General features: G+C 38.4%; 2 protein-coding genes across 2 annotated transcripts in view; one reads left to right on the forward strand and one right to left on the reverse strand.

Annotated features, from left to right (window-relative positions):
- The window catches only part of abtb2a (ankyrin repeat and BTB (POZ) domain containing 2a), a 53,534-nt gene extending 51,856 nt beyond the window's left edge, over nucleotides 1-1,678 (forward strand). Inside the window, 1 exon segment of the mRNA XM_036584320.1 lies at nucleotides 437-1,678. Coding sequence (XP_036440213.1) covers nucleotides 437-637 — 201 coding nt within the window. The 3' untranslated portion in view covers nucleotides 638-1,678.
- A 2,911-nt stretch (nucleotides 1,679-4,589) lies between these two features.
- Nucleotides 4,590-16,171, reverse strand: part of brsk2b (BR serine/threonine kinase 2b) — a 216,835-nt gene continuing 205,253 nt past the window's right edge. Inside the window, exon 19 of the mRNA XM_036584321.1 lies at nucleotides 4,590-4,999. Within this exon, the coding sequence (XP_036440214.1) occupies nucleotides 4,797-4,999 (203 nt within the window). The 3' untranslated portion in view covers nucleotides 4,590-4,796. The remainder of the gene's footprint in view (nucleotides 5,000-16,171) is intronic.

The following is a 16,171-nucleotide window of genomic DNA, read 5'->3' on the forward strand; positions in this document are numbered from 1 at the left end:
ATACAATATGCAAAACAGCAAGCTTTAGTACCTGCAGTTTGAGCTGGTGTTACATAATAGTGTTGAAGTTTAACAATAGACTTATTTTCATGTGAAATCAATGTACTGAAGTGTAAGCTTGCTTGTAGCTTGTGTGTAGCATTCATTCTGACTACTAAACAACCTCATAATCCTGTAACACGATGGGAAAACATACATGGGACAAAACGTATCAGCTTTGGAGCATTTTTTTGAGCAGTTTTCAAAAACATCACTAATTTTTCTCAGGAACAAAACCTGCTTAGACCTAGTGCTCCTTATTTGGCCACTGCAAAATGATGCACAGCCCCAGAGCTCTATTAGAACAGTCACAATAGAAACGCTTTGTATAAACTAGTAGTCCACTGTCTCAGCCCAGTGCTCTGAGTCCTCTGTTTCTGCTGTGTTTGGCCAACAGGCGAGCTGTGCGGCAGAGCTGGCTGAATTCTGCGAAGGCTTCTTCTTGCAGAACATGCCCCAGATGCTGCAGCGGAGAGAGTTTGAGGAGCTGCTGCTGGGGTCCGAGTGCGGTCCAGACCAGGAGCCGGACACTCTGGAGGCCCTGCAGGCAACACTGGCCTCCAGGCTGCGATATCTTGGCAGCTCGTTCATGGTGTGATGGCAGGGCAGAAACGTGCTAATTGTGCCCGCATGGAAAACCTATTGAAGTGGAAAACTTGGCCCAAGCGGTAGTGGAGATGTGCCTTGACAGGACAGACAGAGCAATTAGGCTGATATCTCATTACTTACAGAACGAGCCAGTGCTGAATATGTATAAGGCAGTGCATTTAGAACACAGCCACGTTCTTCTGTAGATGTCGGGAGATGTTGTGCACTCATTAGCGAGATGCGGCAAGTTCCCGTTCGGCAAATGCATTCAAATACGGACTGATGAGCGCAGGAAAGGAAGTAGGGAGAAATGAGTTTGGTAAAGAATGCATTATAAACATATAGTCGTGTGCAAAAGTTTGGGCACCCCTGATCCAATGACGTTTTGTTGATTTATATAAGTGAAAAGAAGTGAACAGAGAACACACTTCTGCACACTTCAATGCAGTTGCCGTTTATTTACTTAAATTAAGCATAGAATTTTGCCTGTGCAAAAGTTATGGCACATTTTGTTTATCCTCGGTAAACTCAGCAAATAAATATAAACTGTGTACTACAGTTAGCAGAAATGCTAATATTTGTTTGCCTGTTGAGGATGTGTTAACATATTATCACACAGAAAATTAACCAAATGTAATTTATTCAGGGGCGCCCAGACTTTTACATATGACTATACATACAGTGATAGGTCACACAGTGATATGTGCTGCAGTAATAGTGCCCTCTAGCGGATAAAATGGGATGTTGACGCCTGTTAGAAAGAAAGACAGTGCAGTAATGTGAATGAAAGTAATTGTGAAAAATGTTTTTTAATACTAATAATTTGTACATAGTTTTGTCCACGTTTATAAGTGCTTCCATTTTAACATGTAAATATGTTACTGATGTAATAAGTGGTACGTGGTACATTGGGACCATTTTAAAAGACCTAAATTATTTGAAATATTATATTCCTCTGTACTGCTAGGGCTCTTGATTGATCTCACTGTAAACCTCTGGTGTATTTACAAGAAATCAAGCAATCAAGCAATAAATGTGAAGTATTGTATTTACATTTCATTGTATGAGACGTATCCAAAGAATCCAATGGATTTATTTCTGTTTGCACTGAAGTTGTTCACAGTAGTTACAAGGGGATACATTAGCTGTGGTTTTGATTTTTTTTTTTTTTCCTGCTCAGTATTAACCAATCTGTAGTTCACAACAAAGCAGCTTCTCTTCTCTCCCGAAGTACAAAATAGGAAGGAATAAGAATAGGTATTGCTTAGTTTATTTCTCTTCAGCAGAATCCCCCCGCCCACCCCCCCGGGCCATGGATATCCACCTGGGTTACGACATCATCGGACCCCTCTCAGAGAGAGCAGTACAGAATACTGAAGAAAGCAATGAGGGGGGAAGAGAGTCAAAAAAACAACAAAAAAGTGTACGAATAAAAAAAAGACAAACAAAGAAAGGGATGAGAAGAGAAACGTAAAAGGTGAGAGGGAGAAAACAAGTCGATCGTCCTGAAAAAGAGGGGGAAAAGGTGCAGGAGAGGGCAAAATCGAACATCTACAACAACATCATGCAAAGAAAAGCCGAATGTCGGACATGCAAACGGCAAATACGAGAACACAGCTAGGAGCAGGAGCATCCCCTCGGTGCCTTTAAGAAACTCATTGCCAAAAAAGTCGTCTATTTACATCATGTGGTTCGAATGTGTGGACCTGTTGTACACGCACTATGAGATGAAAAGTGACGAATATCAATAGTTCATAACTTCGTATAACCCCACCCTCCCCCTCCCCCCGTAAAGAGGCTAGTCTACATTCTTAAATTACTGGTAAATAATTTAACATATACTACAAGCTCTTTTTCTGGTCAAAGCCGGGAAAAGAAAAGAGTGCTTCATTCACGAAAAAAGATCGGATGAGTTCTTAACGAACACAAATGACGAAATTCTTCAAAAACAATCTGACAAGTAGCTCCGATACAAACACTAAACTACCCGATTTTGGTTTATAAATAGTCCCAGCTGAATAAATTAAACAATTAAACAACAAAAAATAATTATAATAATACAGACGAGAACAAATAAAATAGGATGATAAATAAGTTATAAAATTATACACAACTGTGGCCAAAGGTCTCTGAATCCTGCAGATGCTTTTCCAAAAGAAAGGGGAAAAAAAAGATTAAAAAAAAACTGACATCAAAAGAATACATTAAGCATAATTTCACTCAAAGGTGAAAGAAAACAAAAGATTTCATCACTAAATGGGGAAAAATAAACAAACTGGCAACACAATCAGCCCAAGCAGAGTCACAGACGAGTTTTACGTAAGGAACATATACAGTCTGTACAGAATAGATCATTTGCTGAAACATCTGAAACATCACCCACCCCCACAGTCCCGTCCCAGAACCACCCCAAAATAGGCTACCCCATATTTTTTTTTTCAAATAAGATTTGAAAATCTTGTACAGCAATGACACAAAGTCCATAAAATATTTAAATTCTGTCATTCATAAAGAAAGACTACATTGAAAAGAATACAATCCAACAAGAGTCCGTGTGGGCAGCTCCTCAAACGCCTGACCGTGTCTGAAATGTCAACAGCTCATCCTCCCGTCAACAGAACTGTTGGGATATGAAGAAAACAAAAAGAGGGAAAACAGAGAGAGAGACAGAGACTTGGAGGGTCACAAACAGAAAGAGGAGAAGGGAGAAAATAAAGGGGAAGTAGATCAGAGCAGGGCTGAATGAGTGTTGTGGTTCTTTTTCTTAAGGCTTTTTCTCAATTCTTCAGACGTGAGTCTTCGAGCAGGAGTGAGGTGCGGAGGCTGAACGTGTCTTGGTGAAGTTTGCGTGCGTCAGCGTTGAGGAGCGTCCGTCCGTAGCTTGTACTTGCTGTGTAATGTGCCTTCCATCGACATACTGTACATGATGCGGATGGGCTCTAACACGTTTTCTGGATAATCCCTGGTAGCAGAAATGGGCAAACGGCGTCACCAAAACAGAAAACGCAAAAGAGAAAAAGCACAAGAAATGCAAAAAAAGGCAACAGAGTACAGAAGACCATTCCCGCCAGGTAGAGGAAAAAAAAGCCTACAGTTATTTCTCCTTCTCTGTTCCTGGCAGCAGCACGTGAAAACAGACAGACTTATCTTGTCAAAATATTGACATATTTTCTTAAAATATCCACTTAATATGTCCAAATTCTGAATTATTTTCTCAAAATATTGATGTATTGGAATACTACATCAATTCTTAATGAGACATTAAGTAATCATTCTCAGATACTAAATCAATATTTTTATATTTTAATATATTTATTTAGTATCTGAGAATAATTACTTAATGTCTCATAATAATCACTTATTATCCTACAATAATTATAACTTTTTATTAAACTCATTATGTTGACAGTATCTCATCAATAAAGATTTCAAGATAGCAATTCAATAATTTGACAAAATGAGTAATTATATTGAGGTGTTTTATAAATATTTTGAGAAAATAATTAATTATTTTGGGATATTTAGTAAATATTTCAACAATATTAGTAATTAGTAATTAGTTTGAGATATTGTCAATATTTTATGAGCATCAAGTCATTATTTCAAGATACTAGGTCAACATTTTGAGAAAATAAAGTCATTATTTCAAAATACTAATTCAATATTTTGAAATACTAGGTCAATATTTTAAGAATGTTACTTTGAGATATTAAGTCAATATTTCGAGAATATTGGTCATTATTTCTAGATACTATGTCGATATTTTTAAAAGATAACACATTATTTCAAGGTACTAAGTCAGTATTTCAAGAAAAAGTCCTTATTTTGAGATACTAAGTCCATGTTTTGGCAATGCTGCCAGAACTGAGCAGGAGACAAAAACAAACAAACAAACAAAAAAAGACATGACATGAAGGTATTTTTTTTCTCCTCTATCTGGTGAGAACAGGCTTCCATAGCAGAGCAATAAGACACCTGGTTAAAGAAGGGAGGAGTGTGTCTGTGCCTGGTGGAGAGAATGCACTGGTGTAATACTCTACTGCAGTAATCATTCCAGCGTATAAAAGTTTCTTGAGCGTCTTTTACAGTTGAGCCAGAGCTCGAGTCAAAAGCTTCATCTACGTTGTACTATATATTTAAATCTGGTGATCTACTAACACTCCTGGGTCTTAAGGTTGCTCCTGTGTCCCAACTGATGGTGCCACCTTGGCTTTGTCTTTGCCCGACGGGCATTTGGAGGTATTAGAGTCGGACTCGTGTTTCTTGCTGCTGGCACCGTGCTTGGGCGTGCCCGCGGCGTGGGGCACCTGCCCGTTCTTCTCGTCTGAAAAGAGCTGTTTAATTACGTCAAAGAAGCTACTCAATGGGCTGCCTGGGTACACATGGGGAAGAGAAGAACGAGAGAGAGAGAGAGAGAGAGAACAAACAAATGAACAATATGGATCACAAGGAGGACACGGGATGAGAGTGAGGAAGAGACAAGACAAACGAGAGACGCTGAGCCACACCACAGTCTCTCTGCTGACTGGACCAGAGGTAGAGATGTTCCAAACTGATCCAAAAGACTGATATCAGAGCCTAATGTATTTAAAGCCCAGCCCAATTCTAGTCCTTACCTAAAGAGCAATTTCACCAATTTATCAAAATTCCTATATAACTTGGTGGTTGAGATGTAAACAAAGTCATTCAGAGTGGTTTGATATGAAATGGTTCATTGTAGAGAAACTGATTCCTTTTACAGTGGTGGTGACATAAACCTCAGCTGTAATACAACAAAAATATATATTGATAAAATTTATTTGCTATTGAAAACAACTGGTGAACATACACGTCTGAGATTTTATATCTAATGTTAATGGTAAAATAGTGATTTTTTTTATTTCTAAGGACAATTTTACCAACACTTAGGCCAAAACCTTATTTTGAATCTATTGTTAAAACAATGTTTCATGCACCAGCCAATGTATTCATAACCATTTTTGTAATAACTTTCTGTGAGGTAGCTATTAAAGATATTATACGCTTGGATGTCTGGTTCCATTCACTTCCACTGTGAACAATTTTGATTCGGTGAGTTTCTCAAACCACTCTGAATGACTTTGTTTGCATCTTAATGACACATAATTATACAGACATTTTTAAAAATCTGTGGAATTCTCACTTAATACTGTAATCTAAGACTATAAAGGCTATTTTATCCCACTGTGCTATATTAATGACACTTTATGTAACTTTATGTCAGTGATTTTGTCAAATTAAAGAGGTTTAAGTGTATAACTAGTTTAAAATGGAAAAGCAGCCAAACAGCCACTTAATTAATTGTTTTGGTGACACTTTGAGTTGTCCTTTGTAGATGAAACAAACACTCAACAGACTCTCAGTAACATGTCAAAAACATATGAGGATTAGGATTAGAGTTTGGGTTGAGGTTAAGGTGAGGGTTAGGATTAGGGCCAGGGTTAGGGTTAGGTTTTAAGTAAGGTTGGTAAGGTTAGGTTTTGCGTAATGGAAGTGACATATTAACCGTACATCTACTTAATGTAAGTAATGTATCAACAGTACATCTACAAGATATTTACTTCAGTGTATTCAGATCATTCATTACTGCTACTTTCACTGATATGTTGCTGATTTGTTACTAATACTCTGTTAAGGGTTTATTAATCATCTACAAAGGACCACTCCAAATAAAGTGTTACCATTGTTTTGCCTGCAGTCATCTCAAAAAAGTAGTCCAAAAAACATCAGTTCAGAGAGTATCATATTATGCACATACCAAAAATTAAGTGATTTTGCTGTAGCATTTTAAAGTAATTTGAGGCCTAACATTGGCTTTACTAATGCATATTGGTTTTGCTTCCTTATCTATGAAAAAACTGTGACACTGAATCATTACATAGAATTGAATGAGTCGTATCAGAAAAAGGGGGCAGATAACCTTGGATCGTGACACCCCAAGTGGACAAACAGAAAACTTACAGTACATCTTCACACAAAACAGTGGACAAAGTCATCTCAGGGCAAACGGCCCAGTATAAGCAGCGTGGCTTTGTGGCTTGGCTGTCCTCGTTTGATCTTGTCTGGATGAAATGGTACTAGATGGGATTGCTGGTTTACATCTCCTGATAGCATTTATTATACAGTGCTCTCAAAAAGATTCATCTGCATTACTTGGCTTTAAGTAGCAACGATTACAGTGAGGGTGCATTCAGGATCATGAATTGATTTCAGCATTTAATTACTGTTTTTACACTGCTCCAGTGATTTTAACACTCCTCATAATAAATGCAATTGTCCACAAAAACAACGCAGAATAAAGCCGGGCAGTGGGAAAAAATTTATTGAATTATTCAGACTTATATTTCGCTTCATTAAACTTACGCAGGGAAAGCATTTAAAAAGCAGAGTGAAGCGCTTTAGATCCTGAATGCCCCGAGGGTCTTCCCTGAGCAAGACTGGGTGGACACACACTCTTTTTTCACGTTTATGCAGGCAGACACAGACATGCACACAGTTTTTTTCTTTCAATGAACAGCAGTATGGCCTACAGCATAACACTGCCCATTTCTGGCCATCACTGTATAGGTCAGCACCAGGGGTGGAAAGAGTAGTGCAAATTCCTACCTATGTTAGAGTAAAAGACTTAATAAAGAAATTAAGAGTGTAAAGCAATGTTGTCGGACCAAAACCTTGTATCTCCAAAATGGTAACGTTACAGGAAAAGGAAAAAAAAAGCCTTTACTTTTAATGTAATCAATGGAACCAGACTTTTTTGTCATTTTGGTCCATTCATCATGAAATTTACATATAATGTAAAGGGCAACAGGCATTTTCAGATTATGTCTAAAACTGAAAAACGCCAAAAATGGAGATACGAGGTTTTCTTCCGACAGCAGCAAAATACACTTTCTTATTCCAAATGTACTTTAAATTAGTTTAAAGTCAATATTCTATATTACAGACAGAAGGTCCAAGCCTCAAGGTTTCTTTGGCTTTATTGACTGTGTAATGCCGTGTTTGACTTAACTCGGAAATGGGAAGTTGGAGCTTGGAATTACGTCATTTTCAACCTCTGTGCAGTCGAGCTACAAAGTGGGGACTCCTTCATGAAAGCGAGCATTGTTGCCAACAAGCTATCCAGCTAACATCTGTGATATGAATGACTTTAACATCCATGACATATTTACTGTCTAACAACAGCAAACGATTCATTTTATAGACATAATCATCTACTGTATCTGTCTGTCAACTGATCTAAAGCAAATCCCATTTTAAAGTAGAGAAGTGGAACTTTATTACTATTAGCGGTGTGAGCAGCCAAGTTGATCTGACATCACGCACTGAACCTGAACACCATCCCGACTTTCCCAGATGAGAGGTTTCTTTTGATTTTACCAAGATATAGTTTGGAAATTTTGAGTTACGAGTTTAAAAAAACATATTTTGCCAAGATTAGCTAGCCAAGTAATTACTTTCTCAGTTTCTCAGAGTAATAGTTTGTTCAGTTAAATTGCATATAAAAACTTCTTTAGGTTACATACTTTATACTCGCTGTTCTAAAATGACAGATTTAGCTAAACGAGCTGGCATCTAGTGAACTACTTCCTCAGGGTGGAAACTGAGTTGTGAAAATTGGATTTTTTCTTTTTTTTATAATTTTGTAAGGGTTATTAAATATGGAACCCTGCTGGTGACATCCCGTATAAATAAAAATTATGTGTGGCCACACCGTATTAACATGTGGGAACAAGATCCTAATGCGTGGCCATGACTTAGTGAGGCGTGGGAACAAGATAATTAAGTTGCAGCCAAGACTTAGTAAGGTACGGAGCCCTGCTGGTGACATCCTGTATAAGTAAAAATAATGCATGGCCATGCCATATTAACGTGTGGGAATGAGATCCTAATGTGTGGCCATGACTTAATAAGGCATGGGAACGAGGTAATTAAGTTGTGGCCACGACTTAGTAATTTGTGGGAACAAGATCATGCTTTATTAAGCTGTGCTTAATTATCTCATTCCCATGCCTTACTAATTCATTGCCATGATATAATTATCAAGTTTCCACACCTTACTAAAGTGTGGCCACACATTATTTTTATTTATAAGGAATGTCACCAAAATGAGATCATGCCTTATTAAGCTGTTGTCAAGGCTTAATTACCTCATTCCCATGCCTTACTAAGTTGTGGTCATGACTTAATTATCTCGTTCCCACACCTTACTAAGTCATAGCCATGCATTGTTTTTTATTTATACCGGATGTCACCAGCAAGGTTCCGTAATAAAAAATTAATTTAGGTAAATTAAATAATGGAAAAAAGTAAAAAAAAAAAAAACATGGGGAATTTGCACTTAAGTATTCCTACTGCGTGTAGCTGCAATTCATTACTTTCCACCTCTGGTCAGCACTGCCACAAACGCTCTGCTGACCAACAGGAGTGCAGGGCGTGACGGACAGGGCTTGCAAAAATAACGGCATTGTGAAGGTCGTTGAAGGTCATAAAGGAAGTGAACAAAAACCCAACGTAAAAGAGAGATTTTATCGAATGCTGTTTAATCATAAGAGACCAAGAAGATATGTGCACTCATCTTTCACTCTCTCTCTCTCTCTCTCACTCTCTCTCTCTCTCGCCCCTAACCCTCTTTTGAACTTTAAAAGTCTACTCTTACAGGATATTCGAGTGAAAGCTTGAGAAGATTGCTTCAATTGCAGCACTTGTCTCAGAGCCTCAAAGACACGTTTTTTTTTTCTTTTTGCTGTTTCTGATTCGACACCACAGCCTCCACACAGAGCTGAGTGTTCCGGAGAGGCTCTTGGCCGTTTGCTCTAGAGGAAAACGACGTGACAGCTGTGGCAGTGCAGTGACATAAAGCAAGCTGAAGCTGAGTGGCCGAGCGCCAGAGAACATTTCCACTCTATTTTACTCTTATGAATACTGCGGTTCACATCTACCACATCACAGTCATAGTTAGAATGGAGCTCTTCATGGCTTTGTCCCCAGGGGCTACAGCCTTGAAATTAGCGCCGGGTGCCAGTTTTCTTAATATATTATGGCGTTATGGTATGATGATATTGAAATTTGCATTAATGAAATTAATGAACTTATCCTTTCTGAGCACTTCAGTGTTATGCTAGAAGAATGTCTGACATGACATAACTTCCTATAGCTTGTTTTAATTGAACTTTCTTGTTTTAAACTTGCACTAAAAGGCATCCTTACACAGTGTAGTTCTATTCATGTGGCACTATTGATAAGTAAACAAAGTTATGTTGAAGGTTTTGAAGAAAATGTCCTGTCTAGAGAAACACAGTAAGCTTGATTTCATTACAGTGTTAGTACTAGGAAAGGAGGTGGAGGAGGTCTACAACACAAAGCCCTGCATCCCTGGTCAAATGGCGTTTTATTGATTTTCTAGGTGAAAATAAGTTAACACATCATCCACAGAGAACCCACTTAAAAATGGCATTTTTATGCAAATTTTAGTGCACAATTTTTATTTATTTGAGTTTAACATATTGGAAAAAATAATAAAGGGTGTTATAAATTTTGCACAGGCCACAATTTATGTTTTATTTTCCCAAATAAACAGTAATTATACATAAAAAGGTGTAGAAGTATGTTCTCTGTAGAGGATGTGTAACTTATTTTCACTTAGAAAATCAACAAAACATCATTTGACCAGGGGTGCACAAACTTTTGCATTGGACTCTATACGTAATGCGTGAATACAAGCAGAGGAAATGAGCTTTCTTTGCAGGGTGGCGGGCTAAACTCTACTTGATAAGGTGAGGAGCTTCGTCATCTGGGAGGAGCGCGGAGTAGAACTGCTACTCCTCCGCATTGAGAGGAGCCAGTTGAGGTGGTTCAGGCATCTGATCAGGATGCCCCCTGGCCACCTCCAGGTAGGGGTTTACCAGGCACGGCCTACTGGGACGAGACCCCGGGGTCGTCCTAGGACCCACTGGACGGGTTATAGCTCCAAGTTGGCCCGGAAGCGTCCTCAGGGTCCCCCGGAATGAGCTGGAGGAAGTTATGGGTGACAGGGTCGTCTGGGATTCTCTGCTCTGCCAACTGCTACAGTGGTTGTTATAGTGTAGTGGGTAACACCTCTGCTTTCCTCACTGTAGACTGAGGTTCAATCCCAGCCTGGGTAAGCACCCTACACTACACCAATAAGAGTCCTTGGGCAAGACTCCTAACACTACCTTCGCCTACCTGTGTAAAAAAATGATCAAATTGTCTGCCCAATGCTGTAAATGTAATGTAAATTATACCGTGACCCTATCTGGACTAAGTGGTTAAAGATGATGATGATGTAATGCGGATATTCCTAAAAAGATAACAGATCTTTCTTTGGCTACTGTTTTTCTCATCAACACCCTGCATGTATTTTCTTGGAAATAATCAAACTAGGGATACACTGATTTGGGAATTCTGGGCAGATGCTGATATCTGATGTTCTCCATATACAAATCTGCTGATGACGATACATGAACAGAAGCTGAGACTATATTCACTTGGATTAGCTTTAGAACAGTAGCACTGCATCACCTAAACACTTTTCTGAAGAAAGAAAGTATCATTTTGAAATATCAGTCAAATCTGAACATCTATCCATTTTTTTAAGGAATTATTGACTGATACTGGTATAATTCTGATATCATCATGCATCCTTCCAAAACAGGAAAAACCTTAAAGCTCTCTCCAAGACATCACCCATGTATTTGTAACTATGATAACTCTCTGTGAGGAAGTCTTTAGAGGCTTTAAATGTTCCAGATGCTGGGTTACTATCACCGCCACTGTGTGATTGTGCCTCATACATATCTTTAAAATGCTGCATTATTTCATAAAACAACCAAAATAACTTTGTTTACCACCCAAAAAGCGAATTATGCTGAAGCTCTGAAAAATCAGTGAACTTCTCCTTTAAAGCTACTCCTATTAACTGTAAAAAACTTAAACAGTAGATAAAAAGAATAGAAGCTCTTTGTCTTGCACCATATTCTTACCATGAGTTGTAGTCAATGAAAAGAGCCTTAACAGAGTTCAGAGCTGCTGGTTTAGTTTAAAAGCTGCTAGTTTAGTGGCTAAGTAGGTCACTGCGATAACTATTCTCTTCAAAAGCGTGAGGCCTCTGGCGTCTGCTTGCTTCTTTGAGTACCACAGCGGAAGTCCCATCTGACCAACATGAAAGAAAGAATGTCTCAGCATGGGCTTCTGCAATTAGTTAACAGCCGAAAACAGGCTAAAATATTATAAACTACATTAAATTCATGCTGGAGATCAAGTACGAGGTCTCATTAAAAAGCAAACCGTCCGTTTGTAGATGAATCACCGAAAGTTTCTATTTTGACTCGGCTGACTCAGACACAACACCTGCTCGCCGCAACATAAAGCAGAATGACGCAAGAATTAAAGTAAGCAAGAAAAACATCATAAAGAATGCATGAGGGCCGATCTGTCCTGCTGCTCCTCGGGATAGGAGACGTTAAACTTTCATGAAGAGTCTTACGCGAGCGAGAGGAGAGCGCACGCACACGCACCCCTGCACACACTCACTCAAAGTGTCCTAAAGGAAGGGATCAGCATTCTGTGAGCCGGTGCTATGAATGAAATCAATCTGTGGTAATTTCATCATTAAGTAGAGAAACTTCTTACCACCCTTGGAATGTTTGCCTGTCAGAACAATGATGAGCAAGTCATAAACTCCCCATTAGCTTCCTTTACCACACTGACAATACTCATATAAGATATGCAGTACTGAGCAACAGTCTCAGGCCAATGTGATCACATTATGTTTAATTGGCTCTTAAAATATAAACATTAGAATAAATATAAATTAACATCAATATAATACATATTCATTTTAAGCCTACAAGTATATTAGCTTAAATATTTCCGAATGTATTCTTGAGACAGTATTTGTAGTTACTATCCAATACCTGGTTCAGCAAATCAATAATTCATCAATGTCATATTTTAATATATAAAATGCCTGATTTTATATACTAAAATATGATATTGATGAATCACTGCTGGTGAATGCTGGTGGTGGAACTGAACAAATCTTGCAATGACTGAGAATCAAAGGTGTCAAAAACATATTATTAACTGTTTTCAAAACACTTATTGATATAACTGTAGTTACAATTATTAATATTCCTAATATGATTATATGATATTGATATTATCATTTTTGTTATATTGGTGTTTATTTGTATTTATTCTAATACTTTATAGTATTTACAGGCAAAATCACATTGACTGAACAGATATACAATATGTAAATTAAAGGGAAATTATACAAATTTTTCAAATTTGCCACATAATTCAATCATTAAGATGTATGCACACCAATTCAGAGTAGTTTGATGTGAAATAGTTCATTCTACAGAAACGTACAGACTTACAGACACTTTTCGGTGGTGGTGATAGGAACCAGGGGTCATGTAAATGTATGTATTTAATTATCTAAAATCACCAGTTTTCTTTGGGGACTATTTTGCCCTACAATGTCCTGCATGTCCCTCTCTTCCATAAATGACGTTTTAGTATATGTAATAACTTTTGATGAGAAAGCTTTTAAAGGCATTAAAGTCTTCAGATGTCCGGTTCCTATCACCACCACTGTGAACAATTCTGACTTGAAATGGTGTTCCTCATCAAACCACCCTGAATGACTTTGTTCACATCTTAATGATTTAATTTTGCAGAAACTGAAATCTCTTTTAATAGAATTTTTTTTTTCTAGGTTGGATTACGACTCTTGCACAGTACTGTTCATTCAGTTTTCCAGTGGTGACATTAGTGACTGTATTTCTGTCCAGCTGTTTGTGGAGTGGATAATCTCATACGGTCAGTGTCCTGAGTGCGCTCCATGCTGCTGTTGCGCGTGTCTGTGCCGTCCTGCTCTGCTGTGGCCAGTTTACTTCACATGCCATTCATTCATCACATCATCTGCATGTCTGCGGTCAGAGGAAGCCACATGGGAGCAGGTGGAGTGCAAAGGGTCAAGCCAGTGACAGGGGAGGGACTGACAGGGTGAGGGCGAAGTGACCGCACGTCTATAGTGAGGTGACTTTGTGCTCCTGATAAACACCTCCCTCCATTTTTAGAAGCCACAGATTTTGGAGGATCTTCACTCTGACACATTCACATTTAATCTCAAATCAATGACACACAGTGGAACCTAAAGAAACTAGCTGTGAAAACTGTAAGCTTAAATCATCAAGTAATCTCAAACAGTTGCGTATGTGGTTTCTCATACTGTATGACGTGCCAACCGAAATGGACCACAGTATGGACAAAATACAGGCATTAAAGTGGCTGCTAATGTTTTAGCTATGCAATATGCAAATGTCCATTTTTATAGATATTATACAGCATCAGAAACCACATAAGCAAATTTCTTTGAGGTAGGTTAGTGTGTGATGATTTAGGCAAGCAGTTTTCACAGTGCTAACTAGTAGCTATTAGCTCGTTAACTCCATTATCCCCATTACTTTAGTACAAAGACCGCAAACGTCTTGGCCGATTAACTACATTTGCGGCAAAATGACTGTGTAAATTTAATAACTGATTGAAGCACTGCTTTAAAGTCTCTTTTGGCTGGTTTCTTAGATTACAACAAAGCCTAAACTGATAGTAGGAGCATAACAATTCACAAAATTTATTTGGACAGTTTCGCTGATTGCCGATAGCGACAAACCTCTCCGCAAAGCAGAAGTCTATGACATTTTGGGGTGGTATCTGGGGTGGTCAATCAGATTTCAGGGAAGGGCACCAGCCATCCCTGCCACCCCAGCCACCCCTTTAAAACTATGCATGTTGATACAATACAATTCAATGCAGTACAGCAAAAGGGGTACCTGAAAATCTGTCTGATGTGAGTATGCTGATGATTCCATTTTTGCTTTATAAGCATTATTCAGCATTATAGAAGTACTATATTTTACGTAATGCACTAACCACAAGCTAGTATGTAAGCACCAAGCTAATATATGTTTATGCAAAGTGTGTTTTTCCTCCCTGCTCTCCATTTTGAGGTAAAGAGGAAGCAATATTTTCAGAGGAGAGAGGGTCTGCCTTTATTGTTGGCTTGTTTAATTTCAATTATACTTCTTGCAATATAGTCAGCATTAAACTGAAGAATTTATTTGCTCCAGTCTGTTGAATGTATTGTTCGATACCTGCACGTATTGAATTGAGAGGCTCATACTGAACGATACGTTATTGTTACCCTCTTACTATATAGTTCAAGACTAGGTTTAATTCATGTCCAAGAAACCAGCCCCTTATGTCTTTATGAGTGCTAAGTTATTTTCTTAAACTGAAGGGCACTTAATGCCCTTGTTTATATACACTGATTACATAAAAAACATTCTTAATTATAGTGCATCAATCATAAGGGTCACCTCTATTGTTGCTAAACGTCTGACAGCTGCAGAAATCCGTGAGAAAATTTCCTAATGTTGTAGATCTCTCTCTTGCCTGAGTGGCCAGTAGAGGGAGCTGTTATCAGGCGCTTCGGCACAAGCACAAGCACAGCCATGTGATGAGACAGAGATACAGAGGTACAGAACAAAAGGGAATTCCTGTTCTTTTTTAATTCTGCTCTTCATCCCCAAGTGGACCCGGAGCGTAGCCCATCAATATAGCCCGTCAGAACTATATTTTGCGCTCAGAGGATTTATTTATATACATAACTGTCATTACCCAGACACAGGTAACCAGATTTAAATTGGAAATTTATTCTGTGCTTCCCAAATATGCGCTCAGTGAGCTGAGTGAGTGAGAGACAGAGAGAGAGAGAGGGAAAGAAAGAGGGAGAGAGTATGTGAGCGTGTGTGGAAGTGCCGTTCAGTGCAGTGCTCTTGGCTGAGGTCAAATACGTATTTCCAGTGTCTCTGTATTAGAAATGATTTCAAATGATCTGAAACAGTGACACAGACGAAATTAGAGCAGCAATTGAATTAACGTCCGACAGCTGTGTAATGAGCTCAAATATTGGCCTTTCTCTATCGGGACGAGTCTCTGTGAAGAGGCTGCAATAAAAATATCTCAGAGAAATGATGGTGAGTAAACATTTGAAACTACCTCTAATACATAAAACATTTCAAAACACTCAAAACACTTATTTGACCTTGGTGAGAGTGTGTGTGCGTTAGGGTTGGGTGGTATAACAGTAATAAGGTATAGTTGGATCAAAATGATGACAGTAGTTCAAAATTATGTCACGTTTCTTTTCTACGTCTATCTAGTAAACGGCCAAATTAACACATTCTGCCCATTCATATTTGGGGTGGGGGGTAGTCTGCAAGACTTGCCTGAAAGCCCAGCTGAAAAAAGACCGTTAGAACCTTTAGGAGTGAAACTTGATGGCTTTGCTTAAAGGTTACGATTAGAGCCTGTAGAACACCTTAATATCCCATTAGGAAACCTTTAAATGCATCTGGAATTAGTCACAGAACACCTGTTTAACCATTACAATCCCTTACAGAAAATATTCCAGTTTTCAGTTTGTGACAAATAGTTT

This window comes from Colossoma macropomum, unplaced genomic scaffold, assembly GCF_904425465.1.
Source record: "Colossoma macropomum unplaced genomic scaffold, Colossoma_macropomum, whole genome shotgun sequence".
NCBI lineage: Eukaryota > Metazoa > Chordata > Actinopteri > Characiformes > Serrasalmidae > Colossoma > Colossoma macropomum.